This window comes from Eucyclogobius newberryi, unplaced genomic scaffold (genome assembly GCF_026437365.1).
Source record: "Eucyclogobius newberryi isolate DKJ021-1_F unplaced genomic scaffold, fEucNew1.0.hap1 SCAF_21, whole genome shotgun sequence".
NCBI lineage: Eukaryota > Metazoa > Chordata > Actinopteri > Gobiiformes > Gobiidae > Eucyclogobius > Eucyclogobius newberryi.
In genome coordinates, this window is record NW_027315846.1 from 2,709,802 (window position 1) to 2,729,923 (window position 20,122).

The 20,122-nt window shown below is 44.1% G+C and overlaps 1 protein-coding gene across 1 annotated transcript; it reads left to right on the forward strand.

The window, feature by feature from the left end:
* The first annotated feature begins 104 nt into the window (after window positions 1-104).
* Window positions 105-13,983, forward strand: tmem62 (transmembrane protein 62). The gene is made up of 13 exons (XM_072458048.1): window positions 105-372; window positions 3,557-3,668; window positions 3,830-3,967; window positions 4,998-5,043; window positions 5,848-5,989; window positions 6,969-7,093; window positions 7,768-7,890; window positions 9,239-9,394; window positions 9,468-9,627; window positions 10,736-10,934; window positions 11,005-11,100; window positions 12,226-12,344; window positions 13,564-13,983. The coding sequence occupies exons 1-13, from the start codon at window positions 169-171 to the stop codon at window positions 13,921-13,923; spliced, it is 1,980 nt and encodes a 659-aa protein (XP_072314149.1). The 5' UTR covers window positions 105-168; the 3' UTR covers window positions 13,924-13,983.
* The last annotated feature ends 6,139 nt before the right edge of the window (window positions 13,984-20,122 follow it).

The following is a 20,122-nucleotide window of genomic DNA, read 5'->3' on the forward strand; positions in this document are numbered from 1 at the left end:
CCGCCGCCGCCGCTCCGCCCGCGCGCTCCGCTCCGCTTCCCGCGACCCGTTCCGCCGCCGCCGCTGACGCTTCCACCGCCGCCGCGCCGCCGCCGTTCCCCCGGGTCGGTAGCGCCGCTCGACGCCGTGTCCGCGGTGGGTCGCGCCCGCCTCTCCCGCTGCCGGAGGATGCTGCGGCTGTTCGGGGCGGTGCTGGTCCTCGGACTGGCCCTGGCCTTCATCACCTCCCGGGTCCTGGAGCGCTACGACACGGCCTGGCCCAAGCGGAGCCTCCTCCACCGAACAGCGGCAGCAGCGGCAGCCGGTCCGTCGCCGCCTCCGCCGCCTCCGTTCCCCGGCGGCGAGTTGGACAATATCTTCTGGTTCGTTCAGGTAAGGCACCGCCGCGAAACGGACGCGTCTCCCGAGCGTCTCCGGAGCGTTTCTCCTGCGTGAACGTGTGGGGAACGGGGGATGGAGAGAGACGCTGCGCACTAACGTTCAGCGGGAGCGTCTCTCTCGTGACCGGAATGACGGCTCGAGGCCCATAAAGGAGCTCTTCACACCGGACCGGTGCGGGATTTCAAAGGCGACGCGTCAGTTCGATGTGAGCGCGGCCCGTGATGGTTCCGGTCACGTCCCGTATTAGAACCCTCAGAGTGGATTTATTGACCGGATTCGGTGATGCGTTGAGTTCTTCGACGGTCACGCGGGACGCACTCGTGTGTAATGTGTGTTAAATTAAAGTAATGAGGCTAGAAACCGACTCAAACACCTGCAAAAAAAGATAATTTACAGCAAAAACCACCGCGTTATTGAATGAAAATGTCGGAAATTGATAAAGAATAGCTGATTTTCATTCATAAAACGCTTAAATATTCTATTTAAGCCTTCCGTCTCCATATTTCAATGTTTATATGCGAAAATATGTATTATTAAACCTGAACGTGCAATAGAAATAACCTGTTTTCAATGAGCGCTTATACAAACGTGAAATTGTGCTTTATAAATTACATTTCTGTCGATTTTATGGCGGCGTTTGTGTGCGAAACCTTCAAAACCGAGATGATTATGACTCCACACTGTTCATAATGTTCATTTTAAACGTTTATCCGCGAGTAGAGGCGAGCGACACCGACCGAAAACGACTTCTCGATGTGTTTTTTCCATTATCCAAGCGACAAAATGTCAACGGACCGTAAAGTCGACCGCTAAAGTGCAGAAATATCACATTATACTTCCTTTTTTGGGTCATTTTTAATCTTTTTCATCATACAGCATAAACTCGATGGTCTAGAGTTGCATTCTTCGTGACTAATGTACGATTGTGGCTGTTTTAAATTGTGATTTTTTTTTTTTTTTTTTTTTTTTTTTTTTTTTTTTAAATGTTATGGAAGTGCGTTGGAGTCAGAATAAATTGTATTTTTCACAACTTTTCGATCGCAAAGGTCCTGTATTCCGTCCCGTATTCCATCTTTCCGTCGACACGTGAACGGCAAAACTGACGTGAGAAACTTTAGCATTTTCATAGATTTTGCATTTTTAAACCCGGAACAACTGCAGCGTTTGCGTTTTCCTCGTCGTTTGAGATTGTCCTTCCACAAAACCACTGCACACCTCTGTGCGAAGTGGGCGGGGCAGTGGGCGGGGCAGTGGGCGGGGCATCCAAACCACACACGTGCACAAAGTGGACTCTTAAATGCAGTTTCTCGTGTCTTAAATGCGCATAAATATGTAATTGTACATGTTTGGCGTAAGTGGAGCATCTGGCGCACTCTGAAGGCAACAGTGTGATGTCATGTCGTGTTCTCCATGGCGCAAGGTTTGGCTTTCAGAATGAGGCGGAGTTAGAGCTGTTGCCATAGCGATCGAGAATTTAAGTCCAGACGCTGCTGTCAGATAGGAACAAAAATCTCGAATTTAAAGATGTCCATTTGAAGCTTCTGCTGTCGTGACAGAGCCAGGTTTAACTTTCTGGGCTCATTTTGTTGACATACGAGAGGCAAAAAATTACTGAGGGGATTTTGTATATATTATTTAGATTTTGTGTAAACTTGACTGAAACTGGCCTAAAATGTCAAATTTCACCGCATTTTTCTGGTCTGGTTTTAGTCTGGTTTTAGTCTGGTTTTAGTCTGGTTTTAGTCTGGTTTTAGTCTGGGTTTAGTCTGGTTTTAGTCTGGGTTTAGTCTGGGTTTAGTCTGGGTTTAGTCTGGTTTTAGTCTGTTTTCACTCTTGTTTCACTCTTGTTTTAGTCTGGGTTTTAGTCTGTTTTCACTCTTGTTTCAGTCTGTTTTTAGTATGTTTTTAGTCTGTTTTTAGTCTAGTTTTAGTCTAGTTTTAGTCTAGTTTTAGTCTTGTTTTAGTTTGTTTTCACTCTTGTTTTAAACCCGGAGCTTTGAAAAGACTATGAGGATTAACATCCCATAATCCCGTGCATTCCAAACACAGAAATACACATAATATTCAGCTCCACTTTTTAGACACTTTTGTGCTTTAGTCTTTTAAACGAGCTGTTCATGTCACAATCTCTCATGACGAGTCGACGTTTGAGTTAAAACACGGATAAACAAAGACGGCCGACCTTTGACCTGCTCTGCCTGTTTTCATGAATGATTGACAGAAGTGTTTGATCTGCTTTAAACTGTTTCATGTTTGTGTGTTTCACGTTCAGCTGAAGATGCTCATGTGGCAGAAGATATTATTATTATTATTATTAGACTAAAGCATGACATAATTACTTTACATTTTGTACTGTAATATTGGTCCATTGATTTATTGATTTAGTTCTGGTTTAGACCCCTTTTCAGTCCTGGTTTAATCCTAAATTTGACTTGGTTTTAGTCCGGGTTCGGGTCCGAGTCGGGGTCGGGGTCCGAGTCGGGGTCCGAGTCGGGGTCCGAGTCGGGGTCCGAGTCGGGGTCCGAGTCGGGGTCCGAGTCGGGGTTTCAACCTGCTTGGTCCTTGTTTAGTCCTTGTTTAGTCCTGGTTTAGTCCTGGTTTAGTCCTGGTTTAGTCCTTGTTTTGTCCTTGTTTTGTCCTTTTTTTGTCTTGGTTTTGACCTTGTTTAGTCCTGGGTTTGACCTTGTTTAGTCCTGGGTTTGACCATGTTTAGTCCTGGTTTAGTCCTTGTTTAGACCTGGTTTAGTCCTTGTTTGGACCTTTGTTTAGTCCTTGTTTAGTCCTGGTTTAGTCCTTGTTTTGTCCTTTTTTTGTCTTGGTTTTGTCCTTTTTTTGTCTTGGTTTTGACCTCGTTTAGTCCTGGGTTTGACCATGTTTAGTCCTGGTTTAGTCCTTGTTTGGACCTGGTTTAGTCCTTGTTTGGACCTGGTTTAGTCCTTGTTTGGACCTTGTTTAATCCTGGTTTTGACCTTGTTTAATCCTGGTTTAGTCCTTGTTTAATCCCGGTTTTGACCTTGTTTAATCCTGGTTTTGACCTTGTTTAGTCCTGGTTTTGACCTTGTTTAGTCCTGGTTTTGTCCTGGTTCCTACTTGGTTTATTGCTTCAAAGATGCTAGTACAGGGTCAAGCACAGATAGTTGTGTCGCAGTTTGCCTGATGTCTGGTCCTTTTGCAGATCTCTGACATCCACATCAGCCGCTTCCACGACCCAAAGAGAATCCCCGACTTCGAGAGGTTCTGCAGCGACACAGTGAACGTGATCAAACCAGACCTGGTGCTGGCAACAGGTAACACACACGCACGCGCACACAGACGCACACACACGCACACACGCACACGCACACACAAACACACAAGCAAACACGCACACACAAACACAAACACACACGGCGGTGAAACGTAGGTCTGACCTCTGACCTTTAACCGCCGTGTCGTTCTTCATCTTCAGGAGACTTGACCGACGCCAAGACGGAGAGTAAGATCGGCTCTCTGCAGCACGAGGTGGAGTGGCAGGCCTACCACTCTGTCCTGAAGAGGTCCAGAGTCCTGCAGAGGACCAAGTGGATCGACATCAGAGGAAACCACGGTGAGAACGCCCACACATCCTGACCCGACGCATCCTGACCCGACGCATCCTGACCCGACGCATCCTGACCCGACGCATCCTGACCCGACGCATCCTGACCCGACGCATCCTGACCCGACGCATCCTGACCCGACGCATCCTGACCCGACGCATCCTGACCCGACGCATCCTGACCCGACGCATCCTGACCCGACGCATCCTGACCCGACGCATCCTGACCCGACGCATCCTGACCAAGTATATAAATATAAGTATAAGTCTCACCTCAGCCAAAACCCTCCTCTCCCTCCTCCTCCCTCCTCTCTCTTCTTCCTCTTCCTCCTCTCTCCTCTTCCTCTGCGTCTGATCCATCCACATCCTGGAAGCCTCAGCGTCTAATTGGATTACACTCTTAAATGTGAAATCAGAGACGTGTTTGTCAGAAATCTGAAACGTTGCGTCTCCGTTTGGAAAAAGGACTTTTGTGTGTTTGTAACGGCAGGAAAAATAAATAAAATACAACTCACCAATTACCAACATCTGCGATTAAAGCGGGACTCGAGCGGGACTCGAGCGGGACTCGAGCGGGACTCGAGCGGGACTCGAGCGGGACTCGAGCGGGACTCGAGCACTAAAGCTGGACTAAAGCTGGACTAAAGCTGGACTAAAGCTGGACTAAAGCTGGACTAAAGCTGGACTAAAGCTGGACTAAAGCTGGACTAAAGCTGGACTAAAGCTGCACTAAAGCTGCACTAAAGCACTAAAGCTGGACTAAAGCTCTAAAGCTGGACTAAAGCTCTAAAGCTGGACTAAAGCTCTAAAGCTGGACTAAAGCTCTAAAGCTGGACTAAAGCTGGACTAAAGCTGGACTAAAGCTGGACTAAAGCTGGACTAAAGCTGGACTAAAGCTGGACTAAAGCACTAAAGCTGGACTAAAGCACTAAAGCTGGACTAAAGCTCTAAAGCTGGACTAAAGCTTCATTAAACGACTCATCCAAAGTGTTAATTACATGGGTTTGTGTTTTCATGGTTGTTTCTTGTGTTTTTCCAGATGCCTTCAACATCATGTCTCTGGACAGTGTCAACAACTACTTCCGGTCAGTATTCTGATCCGCACGAGAACAATCTGACAAACTCCCATCATGTGTGAAATATTCTACAGGAAGTAAACAAGTCTTAAGTGTCTGGGAAGGATTATTTCAACAGCAGCTGCTCCGGCAGTTTCCTGTTTGTATTTCTAATCAGAGGTCTGAGGTTTAGCCCTGGTTTAGCCCTGGTTTAGACCAGCTTTAGCCCTGGTTTAGCCCCTGGTTTAGCCCTGGTTTAGCCCAGCTTTAGCCCCGCTTTAGACCAGCTTTAGTCCTGGTGACAATAGATGCCCATGTTGCAAATGAAGTAGCTATGCTATTATCCATTTTACAGGAAACTACTACGACACAAATACCTTTTGGCAGAACAAAGTCGTCCCTCGCTGCGTCTTCTGACGTGTTATTTTAGAATGAAACACGCAGCTGCATTTAGACCGGTGTTTGTTGCTCTGTGGAGGCTTTAGACGCTTTGACACGGCTCTATTTTCACATCCACTCTCATCTGAAGCGGCTGCGGTTAAAATAGCAGCGTGTGAACCGCCTCGCATCAAACTGGACTGAACCTGGACTGAACCTGGACTGAACCTGGACTGAACCTGGACTGAACCTGGACTGAACCTGGACTGAACCTGGACTGAACCTGGACTAAACCTGGATCAGAGTGACTGCAGATAATATAAGAGTATAATGAGTATGATGATGTTCAGTTGTGATTGTAATGATGTGTTTTCACCAGTAGGGGGCGCGTGAAACTGGGCCATGGCTTCTGCTGCTGCGTCTCATTCAAGTCTTCCTGTCATTGGTCTTTTTCAGGAAATACTCAGCCAATCAGAAAGTTGGTTCGTTCCACTACGTCCACAGAACTCCCTTCGGCAACTACTCCTTCGTCTGCGCCGACGCCACGCTGACCCCGGGGCCCAAGAGGCCCTACAACTTCTTTGGGATCCTGAACCAGGTACGAGATCCTCCAGGAGAAGACGCTGCAGTATTCAGCTTCAGAGAGTCTGAAAAAGAGCCACTTCCAAGATCATACGTGACATTAAAGTTGTGTACACTACAGATGTACCGTATTTTCCGGAGTATAAGTCGCACCAGCCAAAAAATGCATAATAAAGAAGAGAAAAACATATATAAGTCGCACTGGAGTATAAGTCACATTTTTGGGGTCACAAATGTATTTGACCAAGAACAGACATTTCATCTTGAAATGCAGTTTAAAATAATAAGAGATGAGAGAACATGGTGAATAGGTGTACGTATGCTAACGCTAACACCTTCAGCTACATGACGTATGCTAACGCTAACACCTTCAGCTACATGACGTATGCTAACGCTAACACCTTCAGCTACATGACGTATGCTAACGCTAACACCTTCAGCTACATGACGTATGCTAACGCTAACACCTTCAGCTACATGACGTATGCTAACGCTAACACCTTCAGCTACATGACGTATGCTAACGCTAACACCTTCAGCTACATGAGGCACAGACAGAACTGTGGTAAGTGTCTGGTATGTTAACGTAACATATGAACAGTTATTCAGATAACTATAGCATAAAGAACATGCTAACAAGTTTAGCAAAGCATCAGTTTTACCCCAAATCACTAAATCCATTGAATTCTTCTTCCTCTGTGTCACTTCTAAACAACTCCACAAACTCCAGAGGAAGAGGAAGTGCAGATTCTTCTTCTGCGTCGTTTAGAGCCTAGAGCGCCCTCTTGTGGTTGTCAGTGTGAAAATAAGGAATAATATCACATATAAGTCGCTCCCTGGCCAAAACAAGAAAAAAGGTGCAACTTATAATCCGGAAAATACGGTATGTATACTACAGATGTGGACATATATACTACAGATATATGTATACTACAGATATATGTATACTACAGATACATGTACACAACAGTTGTCATGTGGTGCTTTTGTCTCAGACTCAGATGGATTTGCTGGACTCGTTCAGACTCGAGTCCCTCAAATCGAACCAGTCCATCTGGTTTGGACACTACACCACCTCCACCATCGTGTCGCCGCCCCCTGGAGTACGGGAGCTCATGAGGTACAAACCCACCCATGTGACCCCAACCCGTGTGACCGACCCGTGTGCCCCCGACCCGTGTGACCCCGACCCGTGTGACCCGTGTGACAGACCCACAGCCCTGTGGCCAGACGTTTGCTTACGACTGACTTTCTGTTCCTCTTGAAGATCTTGTTGATCTCTGTTGCCATGACGTCCTCTCACAAACACGTGACTGCTCAAGTCTTTTAAGAGCGTCTCACAATTTCTGACATTAGTTCTGACGACACATACATTCAGCAGTTGTAGGATATTACTGTAGTTTATTATTATTTCACACAAATGCAACAAACAGTTCTAATTCAATGCATAATTATAAGTTTTACATTTTTACAAATTGTACGTCTGTAAAACTGTTTAAATATATTATTAACCAAATAAAAGTTGGAATATCACGACTGACGGCTTTTAGCTGGAGAACATTAAGAAAGAAGAACGTTTTTTTTTACTTTTTTACATTTAACAAAACCACTGTGCATTTAGTCTCAATTAAAGATATAGGTTAATCAAAATGAACAATTCAATTTCACTAAATATTACGTCTTGTGAAATGCCAAAAGTTCTCAAAATGACAGGAAGCTGAACCCGGTGGCCATGGAAACGTCCTGCCCTTTGTGTTTCCCTGTAATGACCGCGAGCCTGACCCCTGTGCCCAGGTCGGCGGTGGCGTACTTGTGCGGTCACCTGCACACGCTCGGGGGCCTGATGCCGGTGCTCCACAGCCGACACCCTCAGGGCACGCTGGAGCTGGAGCTGGGCGACTGGATGGACAACCGACGGTGAGTGACGCTTCGCCCGCGGTGCGAGAGCCGGAAGAAAAGTGCGTGGTTGCGCTCTGTCGTGTGGCACTGCTAATCCTGCAGAGGGCGCTCCTGTTTGCCCTGTTTTTGTTTGGGTTTTTTCACTTAAACGCAGTGAATTACAATTATATTTCAGATGTACTTCCTGGTCGGACACGGGTAGAGGTCATTCCACAGCTGTTACCATAGCAACCAGACTGTAAACAAGAGCCAAACTCAACATAAATGACACAACAGTTCTGATCTGACACACAATAACACCTTTATTTAGTCCAACCATGGTTTAAACTGTCTCTGTGTCGCACCCTGATGACATCACAGAGGGATTCAGCTCCACTTCCACACCGTCCCTTATGTTCAACTTCTTCATTACAAACTCCTTCATCGCTTTTGTCCAGTTAAAGGTCAAACTCGCCTCTCCTGGTCACGTCCCAACACCGCCCCCTTCTGGAAACAGTTTGTCGGGTTAATTAATTACTTTTTTTTCTTTTTTCTCATTTTCAACACGTGCTCTTTGGTTTTGACAACAATCTGAACCAAACAAACACACAAACAAACAAACAAACAAAAAAACAATCCAAATAAACAAACAAATCATTCAACTTTCCTCCCATCTTTCAGTAGCTTAGTTTATGAGAAATGTAGCCTGACTGTTGTTTTTCTGCTGACATATATGAATAAAATACATTAAATAAATAAAATACATTAAATAAATAAAAAATAAAACAATATGAAATACATTAAATAAAATTGATAAAATTAATAAAATTAATAAAATTAATAAAATTAATAAAATTTTATTAAATACGTTAAATAAATAAAATAAAAAAAAAACATTCATTAAGACTTTAACTTATTAATAATAATAATAAAAAAGGAAAAACGCTATGGATATGTGCCACCAAGTGAAACACTTCAGCCTCTTTCTGGCAGTGCAGGCTTACTGTCTATGCCACCACTGACCAGCAGGTGGAGCCCTCTTGCTGAAATGTGTGTGTATATATATATATATATATATATATATATATATATATATATATATATATATATATATATATATATATATATATATATATTATTTATTTATTTATTTATTTTGAGACTGCTCCGCATTGCACTCAACGTTCTCTCTCTGACGCGCAGGTAATATATTAGCAACGCTGTAGTTCACGTGGATTCGGATGGATCACCGTAAAGTCGTCTGAATATCGAACGAATCTGGGAAAATCCTGACAAATATCAGGGTTTTAATATTTGTAAATACCTCTGTAATCGTCACATTTTTAAATCATCGAGACAAAAATGTTGTCCGCTCGTTTACCTTCAGATACCGAGTGCTGGCGCTGGACCACGACCTCCTCAGCTTCTCGGACCTGACCTTCGAACAGTGGCCCGCCGTCGTCATCACCAACCCCAAAGACGCCCAGTACCTGCACCCGGGGGCGGAGCCTCTGGGGCGTATGCACAAGTCGTCCCACATCAGGTACTCCTTCGGTTCGGCCCCGTAGCGACGCACCTTCTCACACGCTCACGCCTCTTTCCTCTCGCCGCCGCAGACTCCTGGCCTTCTCCGACTCGCCCATCTCCTCCGTGGCGGTGAGCGTGGACGGCGAGGAGCTGGGCGTGGCTCGCTCGGCCGGAGGACCCCTGTTCGTGCTGCCGTGGGACCCTTCTCTGTTCCTCGGCGGCGTCCACACCATCTCCGTCACCGTTCAGGTATTTGAAATCACCAGGAATACTGTACGTTTGGCTCGGGCGAGGACGTGTTAAAGGGCGTATGACGGGCTTTTAGTGTCTAATTATGACTGTATGTGGTGTTTTTGTACCTGTTGTACATATAAAGTTTTACACCGATCGAGCCGGTATCTGTGAAGAATGACAGGAAGTGACATTACACCGGGGACACTTATTCCAGTCAGTTTGTTTATAATTTACACTTAGAAATGGCTTTTTTGACCCTCTAAACATGAATTCAACACAATAAAGTCGCTCTCATATATTTCTATTTTAATATAAGATATTCCTTTATTGTCCACACATGGGGAAATTACGTTGTTGCAACGCAGGTAGATACAGAGGAAAAGGACAGATAACTTATAGGAAGTTTAAAAAACACTCTTAATAGAAGAACTCTTATAAACAAAAATAAATAAAGATAAAATAAAAACAGCTAGCATAAGACCTAATAATAATAATGGTAATATATATTCTTGTTCCTCAAGTTTGTGACCGACTTTACGAAATTTAACTTTCTGAAAGTCAAAACAAAGTTAAATGTGACAAAAACAGCCAGATAAAAACAGTCATTTACATTTTTTGGACGATAGATTGAACCAAAAAGACTTAATTTTGCTTCTCAAATTGTCACAATTATGATTTTTTGTTTATTTTGTGACCTGAATATTCATGATTATCGATTAACCTGATCATTTTGACATCCCTACTTTGTATCAACACTTTACATAATCATGAAAATTAAGCCACTATTGTGTGAATTGAACCGACAACTGTACCGTATTTTCCGCACTATAAGGCGCACCGGAATATAAGGCGCACCGGAATATAAGGCGCATTAAGCAAAACAAAACGTGTACCACACAAAATTGCTTCGAGGTCATTGAACACAACCAGAATTCATCCATATATAAAGCGTTCTGGATTATAAGTCGCACTGTAGTTTTTTGAGAAAATTAAAGGCTTTTAAGTGCGCCTTATGGTGCGGAAAATACGGTAACTTGTATCAGAATTCGGTCTCGTTCTTGTTGCTCGTCGTCTCGTTCTCGCCGCCAACGATCACGGCGTCGCGTCTGCGTCGTCTCCGCAGGACGCCGCTGGTCGCTCGGCGGTGAAGCGGCAGCTCTTCTCTCTGGAGGCGGGGCTAACTCCGAGCTTTGGCTTCGTCCAGTCGTTCATCCTCCTCACGGACCACCACGTCCTGGGCAGAGCCGCCTTCGCCGCCACCGTGCTGCTCAACATCGGCGGCCTGATGGCGTTCAGGTGGACGGCGCGCGCCAACGGCAAAGGTCAGCAGACGTGTGGCGCCCCCTCTGGCCGCCCGTAGAGCCGCGGTTACGTCCCGTTTTCTCGTTGCAGGGCTGTTGTCCAAAGCGTGCGCGTCGCTGCAGTTGGTCAGTAAAATGAACACGTTTTACTATTCGCTGCTGCTCTTCAACCTCTGCACGGCCTTCGGTGAGTCCGTGTTTCCATCGGGTTCTAAGGGTTCTAAGGGCTTAAAGTGTTTTAGGGCTTAAAGTGTTTTAGGGTTTAAAGTGTTTTAGGGTTTAAAGTGTTTTAGGGTTTAAAGTGTTTTAGGGTTTAAAGTGTTTTAGGGTTTAAAGTGTTTTAGGGTTTAAAGTGTTTCAGGGTTTAAAGTGTTGTAGGGTTTAAAGTGTTGTAGGGTTTAAAGTGTTGTAGGGTTTAAAGTGTTTTAGGGTTTAAAGTGTTTCAGGGTTTAAAGTGTTGTAGGGTTTAAAGTGTTGTAGGGTTTAAAGTGTTTTAGGGTTTAAAGTGTTTCAGGGTTTAAAGTGTTGTAGGGTTTAAAGTGTTGTAGGGTTTAAAGTGTTTTAGGGTTTAAAGTGTTGTAGGGTTTAAAGTGTTTTAGGGTTTAAAGTGTTGTAGGGTTTAAAGTGTTGTAGGGTTTAAAGTGTTTCGGGGTTTAAAGTGTTGTAGGGTTTAAAGTGTTGTAGGGTTTAAAGTGTTTTAGGGTTTAAAGTGTTTTAGGGTTTAAAGTGTTGTAGGGTTTAAAGTGTTGTAGGGTTTAAAGTGTTTCAGGGTTTAAAGTGTTGTAGGGTTTAAAGTGTTGTAGGGTTTAAAGTGTTGTAGGGTTTAAAGTGTTGTAGGGTTTAAAGTGTTGTAGGGTTTAAAGTGTTGTAGGGTTTAAAGTGTTGTAGGGTTTAAAGTGTTGTAGGGTTTAAAGTGTTGTAGGGTTTAAAGTGTTGTAGGGTTTAAAGTGTTGTAGGGTTTAAAGTGTTGTAGGGTTTAAAGTGTTTTGGGGTTTAAAGTGTTTTAGGGTTTAAAGTGTTTTGGGGTTTAAAGTGTTTTGGGGTTTAAAGTGTTTTGGGGTTTAAAGTGTTTTGGGGTTTAAAGTGTTTTGGGGTTTAAAGTGTTTTGGGGTTTAAAGTGTTTTGGGGTTTAAAGTGTTTTGGGGTTTAAAGTGTTTTGGGGTTTAAAGTGTTTTGGGGTTTAAAGTGTTTTGGGGTTTAAAGTGTTTTGGGGTTTAAAGTGTTTTGGGGTTTAAAGTGTTTTGGGGTTTAAAGTGTTTCGGGGTTTAAAGTGTTTCGGGGTTTAAAGTCTTGCGTTTCACGGTCTCCTCAGGCCCGTGGTTCATCGGTGAGATGATCGACGGACACAGCGGCGCTTGCTTCGCCTTCGGAGTGATCATCGACGGACACTTCCTGGAGGGAAGTCTCACTTATGTGGTCGGAGTGGTTCAAGTAAGAGACCAAAGTCCTGTTTCCACTGGTTCTTTTTGGGGCCGATTGTTGTTGAGCCGTTTAAAGGGCCTAATAAATATGCCTAATAAATATGTTTGGAATTTTTCCTTAAAAATTATGACAATTTGATCACAGAATAGCATATTTTTGAGGTTTATAATTTCACTTCCTGTTTATAATTGATGACATCACACTAGGAATTTAATGTGACAATTTTTAATTTGACAGATAAAAATATATGAGAGCGACTTTATTTTGTTGAATTGATGTTCAGAGAGTCCAAAAAGTATTTTCTTTGTGTAAATTATGGATAAACTTCCTAGTGTGATTTCTACATGTTTTTCATGTACAATTGAGACAACATTTGTTATGTTTGGATGACGTCAGATTTTCACATGTCATAACAAAAGAATGAGCACAGAAAAACAAAACAAGACCAGAGAGACAATATATAAACCAATATAAGTAGACATCCAAGAAAAACAAAAAAACATTTAGTCCACAATCTGTTAAATTAAGTCTGAATGTAATTTTTGTTAATGCTTTCTTTGATTAAAAAAGAGCGGGGCCAGAACGCTCCTATGTGGGATCCCAGGGCCAGTCGAAACATGGCTGAAGAGCACTGTTACTTCAAACTGTTTAGTGTAAAAAAAAGTACAATTTAGACCTGCACAGTTTTGTCCCCGTTTAGCACACGTTTAGCACTGGTTTAGCACACGTTTAGCACACGTTTAGCACACGTTTAGCACACATTTAGCACTGGTTTAGCACACCTTTAGCACACCTTTAGCACTGGTTTAGCACACGTTTAGCACTGGTTTAGCACACGTCTATCACTGGTTTAGCACACGGTTAGCACATGTTTAGCACACGTTTAGCACACGTTTAGCACTGGTTTAGCACATGTCTAGCACTGGTTTAGCACACGTCTATCACTGGTTTAGCACACGGTTAGCACATGTTTAGCACACGGTTAGCACATGTTTAGCACACGTTTAGCACTGGTTTAGCACACGTTTAGCACTGGTTTAGCACACGTTTAGACCTGGTTTACATGTTAAGTGCAGCTCTTATTGGCTGGTCGTCGCGTTTAAGACATGCCCACATCTGGCTCCCCCCGTCAAAAATAAAGTACAATTTCTTCCAAAAGTAACTGTAACCGAGCACAGATTTATTGCTTTATTAGTCACGTTCTGATGCTGTTTTGTTGCGTCTGCAGCTGCTCTTCTTCAACATGCCTCTCACATGTTACCTGTGCTGGAGCCTCCACCATCGCCGCCGCGGCCACACCTTCCGCTCGCACCTGCGCCTCCGAGCCGCCCCCTCCGGCCTCGCCCCCCCGCCGCCGCCCGTCTCCCGCTGCTCCGCCCTGGCCGTGCACCTGTCCATGCTGCTGCTCCTGTCGTGGCAGGCGCACTCGTGTTACTTCCTCCTGGAGACGTACGGACCCATGGCCTTCGCCCTGTCCCCGGTCCGGACCTGGGCCCTCGGGATGGGCCTGGTCCTGGTGCGCCGGGCCTGGACGTGCCCCGTGCCGCCGGCGCCGAGGGAACACAGAGCCAACAGCGCCGCCTCCTGACAGTGAGCGCACGCTGCAGGGTTTAACTCGTTTTGTGGCGGCGCCGAGGGGGCCGCGAGGGTGACGGGCGCGAGGTCGAGCAGGAGGGGGCCGGATGTGGGCCGGTTTAACAGTTTGTTACTCGAGTAAAAGTACAGGTACAGGGGCCAAAGGTATCGCATACAAAGCTCTTATGAAGGGAAAGTATTGAAGGAACCAATTTAAAATATATGTTGAGTAAGAAAGTGAAGTATTGCGGTCAAATGTAGTGATTCTGAGAAAGAATTGTTCTGATTTGGGGTCGACAGAAGCAGCGAGTCAAAAAGGCCAAAAAACTGAAACGATGCATCGCAATTGATTTATTATTATTATTATTATTATTATTATTATTATTATTATTATTATTATTATTATTATTATTTATGATTATTTTTTATTTTTTTGCTCAGAACTTGAATTCAAACCTTTAGGCAGGATTTATCTGTGAACGTGCACAAAATAACTCTCAAAACCATATGAAAAGTATTATTTATTTCTACTCCATTACATTTTTGAACCCAACTGGAACTGAAACTGAAAAGTTTACCTTTGTACGCGCTACTTTCCACCACTGCTAAAGACTCAATTTAGGCCTTAGAGATTCCTTCAAAACACTTTTATATCTACACGTACATATGAAATACTAAATCTACAGTTAAATATATTTATACATTTATAATAATATAATATGTGTCATGGAAAACGTCTGGATGACTGAGTCAGGGCATCTGGGTTAGAGGGGCTTCAGACCAGGTTTGGACCAGGTTTGGACCAAGTTTGGACCAGGTTTGGACCAGGTTTGGACCAGGTTTGGACCAGGTTTGGACCAGGTTTGGACCAGGTTTGGACCAAGTTTGGACCAGGTTTGGACCAGGTTTGGACCAGGTTTGGACCAGGTTTGGACCAAGTTTGGACCAAGTTTGGACCAAGTTTGGACCAAGTTTGGACCAAGTTTGGACCAAGTTTGGACCAAGTTTGGACCAAGTTTGGACCAAGTTTGGACCAAGTCTGTTTAAACATGGATGAGACCTCCATAGATTAGACCTGGTTTAGCACACATTTAGTACACGTTTAGCACTGGTTTAGCACTGGTTTAGCACTGGTTTAGCACACATTTAGCACTGGTTTAGCACACGTTTAACACACGTTTAGCACTGGTTTAGCACTGGTTTGGCACTGGTTTGGCACTGGTTTGGCACTGGTTTAGCACTGGTTTAGCTCAGTCAGTCTCAGATTTGGCCAGAGAATGCTAAAACACACAGCGCATCACATTCGTCGTGGTTATACCGTTTTGGTCGGTCGTCACGTTTAAGACACGCCCACATCCGGCCCCCCGCGCCTCTCGTCCGCAGTGTCCTATACTCCAGATGTACTTTGGTTCACGGGGTCAGTGTCACCGTCCATGACCGCACACACGCTCTCAGATCTGGTTTATGCATGAAACTGTAAAGCACCTCACTGTGGGGCGGGGCACTGTGGGGCGGGGCACTGTCCGGCTAAACCTCTGCCACGTCTGAAAAACACTGACACGCTCTGGGTTTCCCTTTTGAGGAAGCATTTTAAAACATAGGGCTGCAGTGGACTAAAGACACGCCCTCTCAACTGATTAGTCGACTAAAAGGGGCGTGGCAAACGTTAAAAAGCTCTGAAGTAGTATGAGGACTACAACTGCACAGGAATTCAAGCAAAAACAACTATTTATACAGAAAAGTACTAGTAAATAGTGTATTTTTATGTTATTTATATATATAACTTAGATTACCATATTTCCCAGACTACGAGTATAAGTCGCACCAGCCCAAAATGCATAATAGAGAAGAAAAAAACATGTGTATATATTTTTGGGGGAAATGTATTTGTTAAAATCCAAGACCAAGAACAGACATTTCATCTTGAAATGCAGTTTAAAATAATAACGGATGGGAGAACATGGTGAATAGGTGTACGTATGCTAACGCTAACACCTTCAGCTACATGACGTATGCTAACGCTAACACCTTCAGCTACATGACGTATGCTAACGCTAACATCTTCAGCTACATGACGTATGCTAACACTAACACCTTCAGCTACATGACGTATGCTAACGCTAACACCTTCAGCTACATGACGTATGCTAACGCTAACACCTTCAGCTACATGACGTATGCTAACGCTAACACCTTCAGCTACATGACGTATGCTAACGCTAACACCTTCAGCTACATGACGTATGCTAACGCTAACACCTTCAGCTACATGACGTATGCTAACGCTAACACCTTCAGCTACATGAGGCACAGACAGAACTGTGGTAAGTGTCTGGTATGTTAACGTAACATATGAACAGTTATTCAGATAACTATAGCATAAAGAACATGCTAACAAGTTTAGCAAAGCATCAGTTTTACCCCAAATCACTAAATCCACTGAATTCTTCTTCCTCTGTGTCACTTCTAAACAACTCCACAAACTCCAGAGGAAGAGGAAGTGCAGGTTCTTCTTCTGCGTCGCTTAGAGCCTAGAGCGCCCTCTTGTGGTTCTCAGTGTGAAAATAACAAATAATATCACATATAAGTCGCTCTGGAGTATAAGTCGCACCCCGGCCAAAACTATGAAAAAGGTGCGACTTATAGTCTGGAAAATACGGTAAATGCATGATGTGCCCGGCGTGCGAACAGTGCCCCGCCCGACTCCTCAGAGCACATTTCTGCCCTTCTTCTTCTTCCCGGATTCGCCGACAGCACGGACGCGTTTGACGCACTTACTTACTTTATTTTGTCGCGGGACGTTTTTTTTGCCTTCACCACTGCCAAAGTCGAAGAACGACCTCGCCACTTTGTCACCCGCCGACGAGGAACCGGGCCGAACCGGGTCCCGCCCACATCGACGCTTCCTTTGACTGTGCCGCCGATTCAATGCAAGTCCCATGACCACGTCGCGAGCGTAAAAAACCTACGATTTCAGAGTGATTTTGTTGTTTTTTGGGGGCATTTTTGGGGGGTTTAAATGGAGAAAAGGGAACGCGTTGCCAAGTACTGTGATTTGATTTTTTTGAATGTGTTTTTAATAATGTACAGAAACGTCTATTGCACAGAACAACTGGAGACGTGGACGGCAGACGGAGGTTGATTTTTCCAAGGCACATTTGAACATTTGTTTTGTGTTTGTGTTTTATTTTGAAAAACTTGAAAAAATAAATGAGAAAACAGAACATCATCAAAAAAATAAACTAATATCAACTACACATTTCTAACAAGTATAAAAACAGTCCAGACGAGTCCAGAGTCGGTCGAATTTGTCCTTTTCCAATTTAATTTTATAATATTTTTTACATTTGTCTACTTCCTGTTGCTATGTCAGTCCAGTCTTTGGTCGTCCGGGAGTTTTGCGGCATCAGTTTCTTTGTTATGGCTGTTTTTTTCCCACTGCCAAAAGCACATTCCAGAGGTATCCACGCACTGGGTCCACGGCAGGAGGTTCAAGGCCCAAACATAGATCCAAAATGGAGTGGAACGGTCTGTAGAGCATCTTTAACTTCAGTCCAAAACGTCTGAACAAGACGTGATGGTGGTTTTCCTCCTGCCGCCACACTTTCTCCAACAGTCTGCGTTTCCCTGTGAGTAACGGCCACTTTGACTCGGTGTTATGAAAAAACGTGACTCATTTGTCCAACAAAACTCTCCAAACATGTGATTTTGTCGTCCTGAAGATGCACAAACATCTTCCCGCTGTTCGTCCGTCAAAACAAAGACGGGACAGTTTTGTGTTCAAACCGTGAAAACGCTGAAGGTTCAATTGGATTCCATCGTTTTTAGCCGTTTTTTGGATCGTTCTCGAGCCGCAGCTAACGATCGTTTTGCTATTTGATCGACTTTTACATTAAATTTGACCCAGACAAAGCTAAACCGAACGGCACGACCGACAGAAACGCGACCTCTTTAACTGATTTTGTCATTCCGCTGCGTTTCTCAATAATCGTTAACATTTTTCCTTAGATAATGGTTCCTGACTCAAAGGTTTTTGTCAAGTATTGTCAAAGCGTGTGGTCTTTTTGCAATATCGCACTCTTACGATGGATAATTGTCTAGGAATTTGGAAGAAAAATTGAAAGTTGTCAGAAAAACAAGTCGAACGAACAAAAAAAATCAAGTATTGTGAAAGTACGGAATAAAAAGTGTTTGTAGCTCAACTTCCTCTGCTCTGCTGTCCACGTCTTCACTTCTCAGTATTTCTTTTCACTTCGTCGCATCAGAAAAACGCCGCTCCGTCGTTTGTGTCTCAGGAAAATGAGAACGCGTTGAGAAGGTCGTGGAAAAGGCTTCAAAAGTGGTCACTGTCCGACTGCCGTTCAGAATCATTTTCAATCTGAAGGCACTGGCCTGAGAAACTGGGATTCATGCCGCTCTGATCTACATTATTCCCGCCCTAAAGGAGGAGTTTCAACCTGAAGCTGCCCGCCCTTTAGCCACGTTCAGACCGTTTCACTGGCAGCGTGCAGGGATCGGCCCACTTTCAGGTCCCGGAAGAGGTGAAGCGAGATGATGGGACAAAAAGCAGATAAAACTGAAAACAATAATTTTGATCAAACGCAGACTTTTAAGTTGTGATAAACACCAGTATTTCCTTTTTAATAGGTTTATTTAATTTTTCTCAAAATGAAACGAAAACAAACAGGACCAGAGAAAAAACAACTGGTTAAAATTGAAATGAAGAATTTAGGAAAATAGACCATGGTTAAATTTTGGTCAAATTTTGGTGAAATTTGTCCATTTCTAAGTTGAGTTCGTACGGGATTTTCCCCCATTTCCCGTACGTCAGTTATGGAAAATGGAACAGTGCAGTTTGTGTCATCCATTTTGAAAAACGCCATATTTCCATCCATCCATTTTCTTCCGCTTATCTGGCGCCGGCTCGCGGGGGCAGCAGTCTAAGCAGGGACTCACAGACTTCCCACTCCCCAGACACTTCCTCCAGCTCTTCCGGGGGAATCCGGAGGCGTTCCCAGGCCAGCCGAGAGACACAGTCCCTCCAGCGTGTCCTGGGTCTTGCCCGGGGCCTCTTTCCGGCCATATTTCCATTGATGTTTATCAACCGCGCCCCGTTTACCAATAAGCCGTTTCCTGTTTACCGATCGGACGTGCACCGTTTACAGATCGGCCGCGCCCTGTTTACCCACAGATCGGCCGCGCCCCGTTTACCGACACGCTCGCTTCAAGACAGAAACTAATACATTCCCGGTGCAAATGCGTCTAACGCTCTCCGACCCTCGATCACGTGCGTTACACGAGAAGATGTCAAAACACGACGTGAAGACGCAAAGAAGCGAAATAACGAAAGAAAACTGAAAAAAACTGAGAATAAACCGGAAGTAGTTTCCTGTTTACTCGTCTTGCAGTGACACAAACTCTCTCAAACCCCGCCCCTCGCTGGCGACTCCCCTTTTCTCCCCCTCCTGGACAAACTGAGAATTGCACTGACTCGTCGATACGGTGGAAACGTGTATTTATATTTATTTGGTTGAATATTTGATTTTTGTATCGTGATGAATGTGATTCTTAATATTGCGGTGGCGGTTGCCCTCGGTTGCAGAAGGTTGTGTTGCTCACTTGTGTGGAAGGGCATCCGGTGTAAAAATGAAATGAAAAAATGAAATAAAAATGCCACATCACAGTGACTTGATGGAATAAAAACACATTGACATTAATTATGGCCTGTTATATTTACAGATGGAGCTGTTATGGAACATTCTAATACATATATAGATATTTATTATTTATTATTCTTTTTTTACTGGAAAAAGAGCATTATTTATGTCACGTGCTTGTCTTTCCACAGATCTGACTCATTGGCGTGTGAACCAAAAGTGTTATATGTTCAAATGTGGGAAAAGTAATGTTTTTCATATTGTAGTAATTTAGTGACTTATGTCTGACTTACACCATTCGTCCACTAGAGGGCGGTGCTGAACAGATCATTTTACTAAAGCATTGAGTCTGTGCCTTTTACTCGACATTTAACACGGGTTTGGTTCGTTTTTTACCCATAAATTCAGACTCTAAAGAAGCAAAGGGATCCATGGCTTTCAGGACCATTACCTGGACTAAACCTGGACCAGGACTAAACCAGGTTAAACTAGGACTAAACCTGGACCAGGACTAAACTAGGACTAAACCTGGACCAAGGCTAAACCAGGTTAAAC

What these genes read in the sequence shown, in the direction of transcription:
- tmem62 (XM_072458048.1), top strand. Translation starts at nt 169, where the DNA reads ATGCTGCGGCTGTTCGGGGCGGTGCTGGTCCTCGGACTGGCCCTGGCC. An exon ending in GGAGTACGGGAGCTCATGAG is followed by an intron (nt 7,094 to 7,767) that starts GTACAAACCCAC and finishes CCCTGTGCCCAG; the next exon opens with GTCGGCGGTGGCGTACTTGT. An exon ending in ATGTGGTCGGAGTGGTTCAA is followed by an intron (nt 12,345 to 13,563) that starts GTAAGAGACCAA and finishes TTGCGTCTGCAG; the next exon opens with CTGCTCTTCTTCAACATGCC.